The 16,662-nt window shown below is 40.0% G+C and overlaps 1 protein-coding gene across 10 annotated transcripts in view; it reads right to left on the minus strand.

Annotated features, from left to right (window-relative positions):
* NIPA2 (NIPA magnesium transporter 2) overlaps positions 1 to 16,477 on the minus strand; it is a 37,026-nt gene extending 20,549 nt beyond the window's left edge. The window contains exons 1-4 of one of the 10 annotated variants that reach the window (XM_023727835.1): positions 15,774 to 16,477; positions 14,957 to 15,003; positions 6,017 to 6,236; positions 4,522 to 4,578 (exon numbers count right to left, since the gene is read on the minus strand). In XM_023727835.1, the coding sequence (XP_023583603.1) occupies positions 4,522 to 4,578; positions 6,017 to 6,155 (196 nt within the window). In that variant the 5' untranslated portion in view covers positions 6,156 to 6,236; positions 14,957 to 15,003; positions 15,774 to 16,477. The other 9 variants (XM_023727831.1, XM_023727828.1, XM_023727833.1 and 6 more) reach the window with 9 other exon arrangements.
* Between the last annotated feature and the right edge of the window lie 185 nt (positions 16,478 to 16,662).

A 16,662-nucleotide genomic window follows, 5' to 3' on the forward strand; every position in this document is an offset into this window, starting at 1 on the left:
AATAACTTGGAGAAAGTCTCACTTTCTAGATTTCTGATTATTTCCCTTTTCTTATATGCTATCTGTCCTGCCTATTCTATAAACTTCTTTCTTGCTTTAAGAAATAATTTCATTTTCTCCATTAATTAGAAAGCTATACAGTCATTCTTTTACTGTATACCCTAGATATTACATGTATCCTTGACCTGTCAAGTCTAACATTAATGTTTAGCTTTGTTCACCTTCACACATTCACCATTTGTTTCTTTCCTTCCTACATTTATAATTTTCCTTCTGGATAAATTTCTTTCTGCCTACAGAATACCCTTTCAATCTACTTTAACACAGTTATCAGTCTGTCTAAACCATCTTCATTTAGTTCTTATTCTTGAAGGATATTTTCAATGAGTATTCTACTGCTAGCTGTGTTCTTCAGCACTTTTATGATATAGTTCTCTGTTTTCCAATTTCCAGTATTGCTGAAAATCAGCTATCAATTTGTCACCCTTTTGCAGGCACTCTTTTTTCTGACTGCTTTAAAATATTATGTCTTTGGCTTTCAGTTTTGTTATGATGTATCTAGGTCCAAGTTTTCTTTTCAGAGATTCTGCTTGGGTCTTGCTGGGCTTCTTTGATTTGTGGTTTCATAACATTTTTTCAGTTTTGGAAAATTCTCAGCCATTTTCTCTTCAAACATTGCTTCTGCTCCATTATCTTTGTCTTTTCCTATTGTGGAACTCAGGTTATTTTCACTGATGCCTGTTTGCTAACCTTCTTACCCAGGGACGGATTACCCAATAAGCAAGGTACACAGGGGCTTACTTGTGCTTACTTACTAATCTGTAGTATACAACTTCACTTATTTTTTACCACATCTTTGAAACTGTGAAATTTCAAATGTGAAACTGTACACTACAGATTAGTAAGTAAATACAAGTAAGCCCATGCGTACCTTGCTTACGGGTTATCTGATCCTGTTCTTACCCGTATTTTCCATCCTTTTGTCTCTGCTTGCTTCATTCTAGATAATGTCTTCCAAACTACCTTCCAGTTCACTAAGTCTCTCCTCAGCTTTGTTACATCCATTCATGTGATTTTTACTGCTGCATTTTTCAACTATATTTCTTTTTAGTACCTTTTCAAATAGTTGCAATTTAATGTTGGAACTACAGCTCCTTACAGTAAGCTCAACTGCTTTATGGTCTCTGCTGGAGAGTCTCTGGGTCAATTTCTCTCTGTTTTTTCTGCTAATTTTTCTTAATCTCATGTGCCTCTTTCTTCCCCCGTGGACATTTTATTTGAAAAATTACTTGTAGAAACAATTTAAGGCCAGGATGATGTTATCTTCAAGAGAGAATTTTTGCTTTCTTCTGCCAGGCACCAGAGAGCACTAGCAATTCAGGACCAAGGCTTGAGGTTATCTGGTCCACCCAGATTATCAGAAATTTCATAGTCTCTATCTCATTCCCAAGGTACAGTCTTTCAAAGAGTTACAGTCCAGAGCAGGGGTTATTTCACCAGGATTCCTATCCTTGGCAGCACCAATCTCTGACCCTTATTAGTCCAATTCAGAGGTTCACTCTCTCAGCTGCCTCCTCTGGAGTCTGCAAACACCTCTAGAGCAGAAGTGCCTCCAGCTTACCCTTCCGAGTTCTAATCCTTTCCTTGATCTTGCCCAGGTAACTCTTCATTACCATGTTAGCTCTCTGATGCTCTTAAGAAGATGCTTTTTATATTTTGTCCAGCTTTTTAACTTGTTTTCAGTAAGAATGTTAATTCACTTACCTACTCCACTGTTACCAGAAGCATCAACACTGCTTTTTGAGACTCAAAAATGTTGTACAGTTTTGCCACCAAGACTGCTTTTCTCAAGGTCACCAAGAACTTACTGCTAAACTCAGTGATCATTTTTCATCCCTCAAAGTACTTACTCTATATCAGCACCATTTCACACCAATGAGCAGTCAAACACTCTGCTCCCTCAAACACTTTCTTCACTTAGCTTTCATGATACCAAATGACTACTTCTCTGGCTACTGCTTCTTCCAACTCCTCCTCCTCATCTCCCTGAACTCTCAGGTCCCTGATCTTGAACTTCTTCATCTATACTCATTCCTAGATGATCCTGTGGCTTCAAATGCTAATGATGGCTCTCAAACTGTTATCTCCAGCTTGGACCATCTCATGGCTTTCAAGATCTGTATATCTGTCAACTTGACACATCTACTAAATATTTTATAGGCATTTGAAACCTTAACATATCTAGACCAAGCTCCTGAAATCACCTCACCCCATGAACCAGGTCCTCTGATAGTCTTACCCTGTGGTTAATGGCAACTCAATTCTACAGGTAGCATGACTAAAAACCTCCATGTCATCCTTGACTCCTCTCTTTCACACCTGACATTTGGTCAGTTAGCAAATCTTGTCAGTTCTACCTTCAAAATACATCCAGAATTCTACCACTTCTCACCATCCTCACTGCAAATAAATACTCTGGTCCATTCTATCATCACATCTTACCCAATTATTACAATAGATTCCTAGTTGGTTACTCTGCTTCTTGACCCTATGCAGTATTCTCAACACAGCACTAGAGAGATTCTATTAAAACTTAAGTCAGATCATGTCACTTCTTTGCTCAAAAGCCTTCAATGGCCTCCCATCTCCCTAACATTAAAGTCAAAGTCCTTCCCAAGACCTACAAAGCCCTACATGATCTGGCACCCCATTACCTCTCTGAACTTATCCCCTACCTCCCCCCATTCACTCCCTTACTGCCACACTTGCCTCTAATGTTTCGTGAGGTTTTAGTAGTCTAATGCTGCATAAAAAGCACCTCAAAAATATGGCAACTTGAAACAACAATAACCATTTATTATCTTCCATGGCTTCTGTTGATTCAGAATTCAGGAAGGCTCAATGAGTAGTTCTCATTCAGTCTTTTAAGAGGGGCAGTCAGGCTGTCAGCTGGGATTTCATTCATCTGAAGGCTTGACTGAAGCTGGCAGACAGATCCCCTCCTAAAGTGGCTTGCTCACATGACTGGCAAGTGAGTACTAGCTGTAGTACTCTCCACAGATCTGCTGGAGTGTCCTCACAGCACAGCAACTGGCTTTGCCCAGCATGATCTAAGAGACCAAGGCAGAAGGTGTAGCACCTCTTATGAGCAACAGAGGTCACATATTACTTCCACTGTATTCTGACTGGAGTCCCTGGACAGTGCAAAGTGCCCGGGGGTAGTGCAAATGATTAACACATTTGGCTTCTAACCAAAAGGTTGGAGGTTCAAGTCCACCCAGAGGCAACTCGGAAGAAAGGCTTGAAGATCTACTCCTGGAAAATCAGTCATTAAAAACCCTATGGAGCACAGATCTACTCCGATACACACGGGGTTGCCATGAATTGAAATGGATCTAATAGCAACTGGCTATTCTTTGATCATACCAGGCAAACACTGATTCAACATGAGAGGGGATTACGCAAAGGTGTGACTATCAAGAGGCAAGAATCACTGAAGCCATCTTGGAGGCTACCTATCACACTACAGGCCAGGTATGGTCCTACCTCTGGCCTTCACATTTACTGTTTCCTCTTATCTAAAATGTTCTTCCCCCAATATCCAAACGACTAGCTCCCTCACTTCCTTTAGGTCGTTCATTCAAATACTACCTTCTCAGAGACCTTCTATGGTCCCCTATCTAAAATTTTATAGCTATCTGTCCTTCATTTCATATCCCCCTTCCCTACCTACTCCTTCTCCTTAGCATCTATCACTAACACACATACATTTTAACTTATCTTATTTATTGCTTGTCTCCCATTTAGAATGTAAGCTTCACGTTGGTAGGGAGGTAAGGATTTTTCAGTTTTGTTTTTTGTTTTTCCCACTAGTCTCTCTCTAGCACCTAGAACAGTTCCTGGCATATATGAGGTGATCGATAAATATTTGTTGAATGAAAAGTCAAAACTATCAGTCTCTTTATTTCTTTGATTTGCTCTTAAGCTTAGAAAGTTCCTCCGACACCCTAAGTTTCCATATCTATTTTTTAGTTTCACATAGAACATTTACATAATGGTATAATCCTGAATACTTTGAAGATCTCAGGATCATTTCTTCTATGTACCTTTTGAAAGGTAATCATCAAAATAAGCTTTGACAGTCTTATCAAATACATATCCCCTTTTCAGTTTGGAATGAGACCACTGGAGGAGGAGGAACTAAAAACAGGATGTTTTCTAGGATCTTTCATTTTCAAAATTCCCTTCTTAAACTGAGAATTTTAAAAAACACATATGTTTATCAGACACGTTTTAATCAGATTAATTAAAGTAAGTAAGATAAGTTATTAAACTACTAAACAACATTTACAGGCTTAAATCTTATATATTTTGAATTTTGTTCATAAATTTTTAATCAATAATTTTGTTCACAGAATTTGTTCAGTTTTTAAATTTGCAAGTAATGTGAGACTATACTAGTATATGCAAATATTTTAATATACAGCTGTAGTATTTTCTAAAAAGGTTCTCTATACATACTTGATAGCAGTCCAGCCCACCACAACCATTCTTTAAGATATGCATGGCCACCTTGACCTGCGAATGAAGAAATACTTCACTTTTTTGAAAAATTATCACTCATAAATTATTACAACTATCAGTATTGACAGATCTTAAAATCTTATTTGTTGACTGCTTTAAAGGTTTCTGTATGATTTGATAAAGTAATTTCTTAGATATTATTTTTATGGTTATCTTGGGAAAAGGGGACATGAGGATCATAAGAATGTTAACGATGTTTAGGTATGTACTATATTCTTGAGTAAAGGAATTAAATCAACCCTTATGTTCAGTTTTTTTATTTTGTGAACTCAGCTTCAATAAACAAAGTAAAGAAAAAAAACCAGTAAGAAGTAGCTCCAACTTCTAATGAATTAATCTGACACTGAAGTATGGTAAGCCCACTTATGATGTAGTCAGCTTGGATTATATAGTCCTATGCTGATCAGACATAGATTCATCACTGCTCACAGTCTGGGGCTGTCGCCATGATGAACATCCTGCTGTTTCCCTTGGCTTGCCTGTCAACCAAACTAATAAAGTAAGGAAGCCACCGGTAACTGAAGCCATTGTCCAAAAGAAAAAAACAATGTGAATGAATCCTTTGCCAATCATAACCATCATGGGTAACTTAGAATCAAAGATGGGAAACTGGGGGAACAAGCAGTGGATGCCAATACTTTCTCCTCTACCCACTAAATGCCATAAAGGCCACTGATTTAAGATTGCTTAATTAAGTTTACCAATAGAGGTGGCACAGAAAAGAGAGAGAAAGTGATATTTTTACTGCCAAAGCATGTCTTCCCATGAGGTCAGAACCAGATGTAGAAGTGAAGCAGAGGCAGGATGCAGCACAGCCATAATGCAATACTGGGACACTGGAAGCTGTCATGAAGAGCCAGATGGAGGACTGTGCGTGGGGTTCAATCATGTCCAGTCTCCCTAAGGGCCTTGTGACTTTGTCAGCAATTTCTGACAAAACAACCTACAGCACTCAGAGATTCACTCAGCCAGGTACTCTTCAAGCCAGGGAAACCCTCTCTTTCCTTCCTGCCAAGGAAAAATGTCTAAGGTAAAAGTCAGAACTCCTCCTACTGCTATTCAACTATCACAGACAAAAGATCCTAGCTTTCAACAAAATTCTAATTTCTATTAACGAAATCTTGTTTCCTTCTCTGCAGACATATCAAAATTTAAAGAAAAGGCTAGACGCTAATTGGGCATTGGTCCCTGTTCCCACTTGGTAAGAAAAAATGCAACTAACTAAAGGAGCAAGCAGTTAACTTATTTTGACATCTCATTTTTTAATTTCTCTCACTACAAAATTAATTTGACTCGTAAACATTTAGAACTCTTTCATAGTTCAAAGTTTTGAATATACTCACTAGGAATAAAAACGTAGGCTTCTACAAAGAATCCGAGTATATAAGCAAATGTTTATGTCACTTCAGAAGTCAAATAAGGCATAACCTACCTGCTCTCATGGAGCCTTTTCTGGCAAGTCGCAGGAGGCCTTTTTTTTTCAAAATGAAACTCCCTCCAATGAAAATGCTGGAGCTCATAGCCAATCCCAGACCAATATAAAAGTCATATTTTCCACGCCCCTGGCTCATGTCGTTTACTACTTAAGAAGTTCCTGTGAACCACATTGATCACAGAACAAAAACTGATGGATGGTACTGGAGTCTTCAAATCTAAACAATAAAAAATAGAATGAGATTTTTTAATAGAATGATCATGACAGCTCTCATGCAAGCCAAAATTTTACTCCATTTATCTTCTCATAAGGAAGAACATTTTTATTACTACTACTAATAACAGTCAGGATCGACTCAACGGCAACAGGTTATCGGTAATAAATATATTTACTATTTAAATTTAACATCAATCTATTTCTTCCACCAGGGCAAAAGATGGGATTGTGACATAAAACGTTTAGAATGATTTTATGAACCTGGTTTTATACAGAAGAAATTTTTTCCAGTCCTAGATGACAGCTCATAGTAATAAAACTTTTTTGATAATAAAATTCTACAGAATGAAAAATTAGTCATAACAATATATAAAACTAGCTTATAAATACATTTACCAACTTTACAAATGTGTCCTTGAATAATCTATACAGAGAAACTAAAAATCTTCTCACCCTTACATTTTTATTTTCTTCTTAGAATACATGTGAATATGTATTTCAGAGAAGGGGAGCCCTGGTGGTGCAGTAGTTAAGAGCTCAGCTGTTAACCAAAAAGTCAGCAGTTTGAATCCACCAGCCACTCCTTAGAAACCCTATGAGGCAGTTCTACTCTGTCCTATAGAGTTGCTACGAGTCATAATTGACTCGACAGTAACGAGTTTGGTGTTTTGTTGTTTTTAATAGAGAAGACAAATTTCATGTTATTTTGTTAGCACAGGATGACAATTCTAGTAGATAAACATTTCCCAGGGGTGTTGGGTATGGTACTGGTGGACTTTGGAGAACAGGAGGACAATGACACCTAGAGGTCTCAATGAACAAGACTAGAATGAGAGGCTCACAAAAGACTGCAAAATTTTTTCCAAATGGCCAACTTATGAACTCGGCTGAAAAATGAACTAAAGCAAAATGTGGAAAGCAGAGAAAAAATAGTATTTAGCAGCAAGGTTTACGACTGTTTACAACTAACTGCCAGCCCAATCTTCTGGTAAGTCTTAGGATCTTTAATCTCAAAATTTAACTATTTAGTCCAAGGACTAATCTGCAATTCAGCTAGGATTGCTTTGCCCTCTTTAAATAGGTTTTTCCTTTCTTCAGGTTATGAGAACTTGGCCCTTAACTAAGCAATGTAATCTATCCACCTGCCCTCTTTAAATTACCTTATCCATTCACTCAAACAATACTTACTGAACATATGCTATGTATGCTTATGTTCATGCACTGCTTGCCCTCAAGGAGCTTTCGGCCTTCAATGGGGAGATACACAAGAGGCAATCACAAACAAAGCGGTAGTAAGTACTATAACGGTAAACACAGTATCATCACACTGAGTTGACATCATTCCAGACAAAAGAAAAGTGCCAGTGCTTTGATATGCATGTTGCAGCAGGTTATGGTTCCTGTACATTCCCATAAGAACAGCACACTGATTCTGGGCTTGGCTTTGGCCAATGGGAGGCAGGCATTAAGTGACACAGTGCCAGTTTCAAGTCTAGAACTAAAGAGGCCCCCCCCCCCAGTTCTGCTTGCCCCTTTGCATTCTTGACATTACCAGGTGAAGAATATGCCTTCAGCAATTTGAACCCACCACCCTCTCCATGGGAGAAAGATGTGGCAGTCTGCTTCTGTAAAGACTGCAGCCTTGGAAACGCTATGGGGTAGTTCTACTCTGTCCTATAGGGTCACTATGAGTTGAAATCTACTCAATGGCAACAGGTTTGGTGTTTTTGGTTTTAGCCTACTGATTACAGAAGAACAAGATGCCCAGAACAATGTCATCTCAGGTGACCCAAAGACCTGTGAGCAGAATCATAAATGCTTATTGCTATATGCCACTGAGATAGCTAACTTACACACTCGAGCACTATTACTGTATGTAATACAAAATTTTCATCATAATTCTTGAAAAACCAAAAATTGCAAAAAATGGGATCACTATTAAAGGTGGGTGATGGGTACACAGGAGTTCACTGTATTATTCTCTCGACTTTTGTATATGTTTGAACATTTCCATGTTAAAGTTTTTAAAACACATACTGCAGTGCTCAAAACTTGCAAGATGGATGCCAGATGGAAACCACTTGCAAGTCCCAAAAACAAGGTCACCTCACAATCTAGGACAAGATAATAGTGAAACATGGAAAGATACAACTCAAGTCAGAAAGGTGCTCTGTTTTTGTATCAGTCATATACAACTTGGATGAGTTCAACTGTCTATCTGAAACCATTCCAGAACTGATCTGTCTCATAGGGGATTTGAAAAAGTATCCCCAGCTGTCCCAATGCCACTTCCAAGGCAAAATGATGCCATGAGAAAAGTCCTAGGTGGGAAGTTTGGAGACTCAGTCCTTTATGTGCCAAACATTCATTAACTTCAAGCCTCAACTTAACTTTAGCAGGCCTGTGGAATAATTTTCTCGACAGTAGAGCTGCACTGACTGTCGTGATCAGTTTGTATAAAGATGTTAAGTATAAAAGATGTGGGAGGGGGAGGCAGGAGAATTTGGTAACAAGATATTTAAGACTCTCAGGGTCAATCTTAATTTCCAAATTTCTACACCTCACACACTTACACTGTTCACACCACACCTTAAATGACCGACTTATCCTTGTTTATAAGCCAGTCTCCTCACTAGACCATAAGCTCTTGGGCATATGCACACTAGTCATCTTTTTATCCTGTGCACACAGCTGTCTGGCAGTCTCAAAATGTGTCTTAATATATGCTTTCTGGGTGAATACACACAAATGGAATGACATATAATTAACCCTAAAGAACTGTTTTATAGGCTAGAGCACTGTAAAAAGTTATTGAAGTATCCTGGGAAGTGGTAGTACTAGGTACAACTAAAAATGCAAGGATAATGATTATAGGGTCCAGAAAAAATGGGAGTTAAAAATCTAGTTACTAAACATTTGGTATGGATATCCTTCTAGTGAGTAAAGATTACCTCACTTTAATCAAAGTACCCTTATGATCATCCAACATAAAAATCATCACCCTCCTTTTAACAATTATTTTCATGAAGCAATGCTCTTAATTATCATGCAAGCTCTACTGAGGAATTAACAACTGGGCACTTATATTTCTCAAGATATATTTTTTAAAGTTCCATGGTTCATAAATCTTGAAGGTCTGAACAGAACAAATATAGTATGAATTTTCTGGAATCAATAAAACAGAACTTTATTATCTACAAAGATGATACCCAGAAACCAGTCAGATTTATCTACAATTCTAATTCCAGCTTAATGACAGCTTCACAAATCTAAATTCAGACTTTACTTACATGAACCTGACTTTCATATACCAAATGCGTAACTTAAATTTACTAATATTGACTGACACGTTAACTTTCACTAAACACAAGTTACATGTTGTATTGTGGCAAAAAGAATTGTCTAAATTCATGAGGGGGATAAGAATCAGGATTAGCACAAAGCTGGTTCCTGGAGGTCAGACATACTTCAAACTCCTTCACCATTTCTGGCACCAACCATTCCCCCACGGCACTCTATACTTTTCTGCTAAGCTCGGTAATTCATTGCAATAGCCACACAGAACTCACAGACCATACTTACAGTTACATGGTTTATTAGGGAAATAACAGGCTACAACTTGGAATCAGAATCAACTTGGAAATAACAGGAACTTGGGATCAGGATCAGGAAGGACATGGAAAGGTAAGGTCTGGAAGGCGCCCCTAAGGAAGAGAAAACATCCCTCCCTTCTTCAGGACAGGACAGCTCCCAACCAGGACAGCTCTCTCAGCTGTGCTAGCAAGCAGACCCTTCTCTGCCCTGTACCCCCGCATCCCTAAGCTGTGGACACCTCTCTGCCTTCAGCCTCCTGGCCATCAACCTCTCTGCTAGTAACTGGCCCAACTCATGGCCAGTGCAGCAGGCCCACTCAGCTCTCTCAGCTGCTTTCTATTATCACAACTGGCTCTACCACCAGGCCCCTTTCGGGCTCCTCATTGTGTACAGCTCTTTTTAGGACGCTGCCTTCACAGGAACCCCAAGTCCAGACCACTCTGCCCCAGGCTCTTCTTGGTCTTGAGGTACCCTCCTCGCCTCTCCACTCTAAAAAAACCTCTGTGGCATGGCTACTTATATAAGCAAACTCCTTGTCAATTTCAAAGCATGGTCCTCCTATCAGGACCATGAACCAACCAATCCCCTGTGTGGAGCACAAGTCACTTAATCCTATTGGGTGGACTTTCAAGCCACTATTTCAATAGTAAATCAACCAATCCCTTGCAAGACTGTGGCCCAGCCAATCATTCTGGAAGAGTCACAAGCCCATGAGATGTCAATCAACTCAGGCCTTGTACAAAAGTAACATTTCCAGCCAGCAGAAACCCACATCTTCTTTGGGCAAAAGTAACAATGCTCTGGCATAGAAAGCAACCTGGGAAGTCCCTCAAGTAGTTTCTAAACAGAACTTGGGCAAAGGTAACAACTCCTCAGGGATTGGGGGAAAAATCTCCCTGTTTAACTGTTTTTCCAAGGAACCTAGACAAAAGGCCACATAAAGGAATTCATTTCACCACACATATATACAACAAAATTTTATTCATTTTATCCTAAGGTCATTGCCCCTAATTTTACTATTCTTGTATATTAATTTTCTCCACATTTATTTTGAAAAGTTTCACGAAGCTACTTACAATCTTTCTCCTTTCCTTTGTATCTATTTATTATGGGAAATTTCAAACACACAAAAATATATAGGGGACTTTTCTTTTACTGATTTTGATTTTCTAAGGTGCCCAGTTGGATCAATCGTATGTGTATAGCTTTCCAGTGCATATGCAGTCAGGCCACACCTTTCCTATCCACTTCACTTCCCAACACAGAATCTTGGCTCCCATCAGATGGACCTCCCCTCTATTCCCACAACTGATAAAGTATCACTAGCCATACTTAAGGAGTTCCTGGGTGGTGCAAATGGTTAAGCACTGGACTACCAACCAAGAGGTTGGCAGTTCAAACCCACCCAGGGGCACCTCAGAAGTATGGCCTGGCAATCTGATTGTGAAAGGTCACAGCCCTGAAAACCCCATGGAGGAGTTCTACTCTGCACAGGTGGGGTTCACCATGAGTCAGAATCGGCAACTAACAACCACCACCCCCACTTAGAGCCTGCTCTTTGCTCAAACCAGTCACATTTCAAGCTGTATTACAAGTATTTTCTCAACAACTCCAGTCTACAGGTACTTTCTCTCCTATGCGTTTATGTTAAAGTGTAATTCTCAATTTGTTCATGTGTATCCTAAGATAAATTACTGAGTACCAAGCAAAAAGTTTCCACACAAAAGGTACTCATTTAGTTTCTGTTTTGGGTGATGAAAAACTTTTGGAAATGGATAGTGGTGATGTTGCACAACATGGTGAATGAAATTAATGTCACTGATGGTGAACTGTACACTTAAAAATGGTTAAAATGGCAAAACTTTTGTTACATGCATTTTATCACAATAAAATTTAAAAAACAAACAAAATGGGGGAAAAAGGCACTAGCTTCTGGTGGAAATTGCATTTATAAGCCTTTTAAGAATTAAGGTTTTTTTGGTTTTTCATTTTGTTCTGTTTCTTCACTGGTGGAACTATATACCAGCGTGGGGGGGGGGTGGCGGCAAGTAACATAAACTTTGCAAGCCTTTAAATAATAAAGTAGCTTTCAGCCACTAAACTAAATAAATGGGTTATCTCATTTTGACTTACAGTCTAAAACTAGGACATCAGCATGAGTGTCCTGAAAGGAATTCACTGGTTTGTTATTCTCAGATTTGGTAATGTTCTGCTTCCAGAGATATTTTTTACTCTTCAAGGATTAGCCATAAGGCAGGGCCAGGCTTAAAGACAGCTAAACAAGAAATTTGCCAAGTTTCACTTCAACTAGGTTCCCAAATCAGAGATGATGTGCTCCCTAGTAACCTGTCCTTCTTACCTCTTGGAGACACTCAGGTGGAAGGCCCCACCCCAACTGTCATTGTTGTTCTGGGGTGACAATCTGTCCAATAAATGTATACTCAGCACCTATTACGTACCAGGCAATGGAGTTACAAAGATGACTAAAGTGCCCTTCCTTTAAGGATTCAACAGCTGACCAAATTAAAAATTACCGATTTAAATTTTAAATTTAAATAAATTTTACACTTTAAGGACTCTTAGAATTTCCAACTTATTCTTTCTAGATTTTCACAGCTTAGTTTACTAATATTTACAAATACATATAACGTTGACTTATATTAAATGTCAGCAGTCGAGAATGAAATAAATATTTCTCAAAGAAAATAAGATTATTAGATCAATTTACCTACTTCTACAATGTGGAAAACATTTAATTTAAGGAACAAGATAAAACAGACTAGCATTCTAACGTCTGCAAGGGAAGCTTAAGTTAAGATTTGCTTTGTAAAATGACTAAGAGTAGGAAACACAATCATCAAAGTTTGTAAACTTTAAAACTTATACCAACTTAAGTATATATACAGTTTTAACCTTGTCACAGCATTTTTGACATTTCATTTTCACACAGGCGTGAAGAGGTATGTGGTGAGGGTCCCATGATGAGGAAACAAGCACTGCAAAGTTAATTAACTTGTCAGCCAATGGGCAGGTATCAGAACCAGTATGAGAATCCAGGTCTCCTCATTCTCAGCCTTTTGCCCTGCCGACTGGAGTCTTCTCTTATTCCCAGAGGGAGAACACAAGGTAATGGCAGTTCAAGCCAGGCTTTCAGTATAGGTCATCATAGTCTCTGCCCAATCTACTCTCCCACATGTTCTGGCAATGGCTTCACCATCCTCATCATCCAAATTAGATGTGAGGGCCATGAGTGCCAGATGGATTCTACCTCTGAAGTACGGCGTCACACCTGCTCTACTAACTAGACCCTGCATCTCTATGTCTCTCCTGACCTCAGTCACTTAAATACATAATGCTGTCCTGCTGCTCTAATAAACAATGTCAAGGCCATTCTCCTGCTTAAAACTGAGAATGGCTATCTGCTTTTACAGCAAGAAGTCCACACTCTGTAACCCAGTAACTAAGACCCTTTAGTCATTTGTTCCAAATTTACCTTTTAAATCTTATTTCCCAACTCTATTTCACACACCGTGTTACACCTGACGTCAACACACTGCGGCCATTCTAACCTACTCCTACTTTCCCTCCTCCATATCTTTGTTTACACTACCCCTTTTACCTGAAAGTGCCCAGTTCAAAAAGCACCTTCTCAGTGAGCCCTGCTTGAATTCCACAAGCTAAGTAATCACAGTCTTTTTACCGGACACTTATCTTACAGCCTGTACGATGGCTACTTATTACATACATAATTCACAGTCCCTTCATTGTGGCTCCCTGTGGACAGGTGCCTTGCTTATCTTACTCAGTCAACAAACATTTACTTAACACATACTATGTTCTAAGAACAGGGGATATAGCAGTGAATAAAGGACCAGATGTCTGCCCTTGTGGAATTGACCTTCTGTTGAAGGTAGGGTGAGGCAATGAACAAAATAAATAAGAACGTTAGATAGTATACCGAGAGATGGTAAATGCTATGAGGTAAGGTAAAGTATACTAAAGGTGCAGGGGAGTTGGGGGTGGGGTCCGCCTCTATTTTAATTAGGGTGGTTAGGGGGCCTCACTGAGGAGGCAACATTGAGCAAAGGCTTGAAAAGATGAGAAAAGAGCAGTCCGTGCAGAGAGAAAAGCAAGTGCCAATGCTCTGAGGTGCGAACACATCTGCAGTTTTCTAGGAAAAGAAAGGCCACCGTGGAGAACACTGTGTGAGCAAGTGTAGGTAGGAAGCCACAAGAGAGAGTAAGAAGGTGGGGCATCACACCACACAAGTCCTGTTGATTATACAGAAATCTAAAAGACATGAAACAGATCTATAATCCATTTATTTTGCCAAATTATAATTTATTTTCCACTAGGGCCATTACAGAAGATAATACAGTTGTTCTATTTCAAATTTATTTACATAAAATAGTTAGACATGCATAAACGTTTAAGGCTGACCATGTCTCTTGTCTGAGGGATCCTCTTAGTTCTACAACACAGATAAATCTGTCCTTATGTTCAATATCACAACATACACCAATCAAAACATCCAAATTTAGATGTTTATTATATCTTCTATGTAAAGAAATAATGTACTATTTAAAGTCAAGTGTTTTAAATGCAAGTCAACCATTTTTTATACCACAGAAACATCCTGAAAACAAGTGTTAACTCTTTTTTATTCTTGCTAAGCACCTACCTAAGCACTGACCTGATTTGCATGCATTATTTTTAAGCCACACAATAATGAAAAGGTATCATTACCCCACTTTACAGACAGAGACACCAAATTTCAAAGAGGTTACACAGAAAGTATATCCTAATGCCAGAATCGGAACTCGAGTGTCCACTGGGTGCCTCACTCATATTAAAATTTTAGAGTTCTTCTTTACTTCTGCCTGGTTTTCACTGCTATCCAAAATTAGCTTTAATTTTTTCCAACCTCTCAGAGGGCTAATTATTGTTAAGAACAGTACTTACAACTACTAGAACACTTAACTCTCCAACTCTAATTCAGGATTAAGATCACTTAGTTATAAATTAAAATTTTAACTTACACGTAAGTTTAGTAAGGTCTGTCTTATGAAAACAAGGCTGGAAGAGGTGAGATAATGACTTATTCACTCATTTCCTCGTAAATGTTACCTTTTATTCCCAGTTAAAGTTTTAACTCCTGGCAGAGTAGCTCCAGCCTAGAAAAGAAAATACAGAAGTAGGCAAAAGGACTCCATTACTAGCTCTCGTACTCACTCTTTCTACCAACTAACTGAAACCTATCAACCAAACATAACGTGCACAATACTGCTCCAAGAGCTTAATGGAATGAAATAAAGATCTCTCTCACATTTCCTCTTATTACTTAAAACAAAAAAAGGTACTGAGCACATGGTACATACAGAATTTCTAGAAACAGAATGGATGTGATCCTGTATTAAATGAATTAAAAATCTTAAAGAAATTCATGAGAAACAAACACAAAACCAAATGTATATTGAGTTTTACGTAGTTGTATGAACAGACAGTTAGGATTCGGTGATTTTATTAAAGTTAGGGAATGAAATAAAACAGCTATGTAAAACTTTGCTTTACAGCTGACTTACAGGGCATGTTCAACTGAATTAATACCTCCACAGTAGCTGAAACCATTTTCTAAAACTCACCGCGACAAAATGAAACTGTCTTAATGAACTAATAAATACGCGCCACCTACAGGGCCGAAACGGCTTTCCGGGGGCTCTAACAGAACTTAATTCCCGGTGGGGTTCCTCAGAACACGCGTTGCTGGTCTCCGGGAAAAGGGAAGTTGCTCCTGAAGTGCGTTCCCCAGCCCTAGACGGACTGGCTGGCCCACAAGTTGGCCCCTGGAGCTTGCCTGTAAAGAAAAAGGAACGTCCTCACCCCAGTTGGCAGTCGGGCCGCGTACTGCCCCTCCGCGATCCAGCCGGGTCACAACGGCTCGCACCTCCACACAGGACGCCGGGCCGCCCCCTCCTTCGCTCGCGCAGCCACCGCCTTCGTCGTCGTCCAGTAGGAAGTGCGAGCATCCGGCGCTGCGGCGGTGCGCGTAGCCTCCTCCATGGGAGTACCGAGAGGAACCTGCCCGGGACTACCTCCCGCCCGCCGCTGCCGCCGTCGCCGCAGGGGCCTAAAACCGCCACCGAGAACCTGGGCACGTTTGAGTGACGCAAGCGATGGCGCGGCGCGCGCATGCTCAGTGCCCCGCGGCGGAAGGTCTGTCGCAGGCGCCCTCTCCGTGATTCCGGTGTCTTTACTAGGCCCTAGTCAGCGGGGAGAACCTTGGTGGATTAGTGGTTAAGAGTTCGACTGCTAACCAAATAGGTCGGCAGTTGGAATCCTCTTTAGACTGAGTCTGTGGGGTCAGTTCTACTCTGTCCTCTAGAGTCGTATAAGTCGGAATCCACTGGACCGCAACGGGTCAGTCAGCGGAGGAGTCCTGATGGCGCAGTTTTTTAAGCCTTTGGCTGCTAACTTAAAGGTCGGCAGTTCAAACTCACCAGCCGCTCTGTCGGAGAAAGTTGTGGCAATCTGCTTCGGTAGAGATTACAGCCTCGGAAGCCCTACGGGGCAGTTCTACTCTGTCCTATAATAGGGTCACTATGAGTGGTAGTCACGGCAACGGGTTTGGTTTTTTGGGTTAGCTGAGAGAGGAAGGCGGGGCGAAGGAAGAGGGTTGTAGACAGTGTTTCGCAAGGTGGCATTTGCCGACCATTTGATCAAAATCAAAATCCCGTGCGACGCTCATTTAAAATGAGAGATCCCGGGAATGGGCGGCGCGTGAACCTGCGTTTTAACCGGTGTCCCTTGACAGTCTTTTGGAAACTCTGGGAGGG

This window comes from Trichechus manatus, unplaced genomic scaffold (assembly GCF_000243295.1).
Source record: "Trichechus manatus latirostris isolate Lorelei unplaced genomic scaffold, TriManLat1.0 scaffold00019, whole genome shotgun sequence".
NCBI classification, from domain to species: Eukaryota; Metazoa; Chordata; class Mammalia; order Sirenia; family Trichechidae; genus Trichechus; species Trichechus manatus.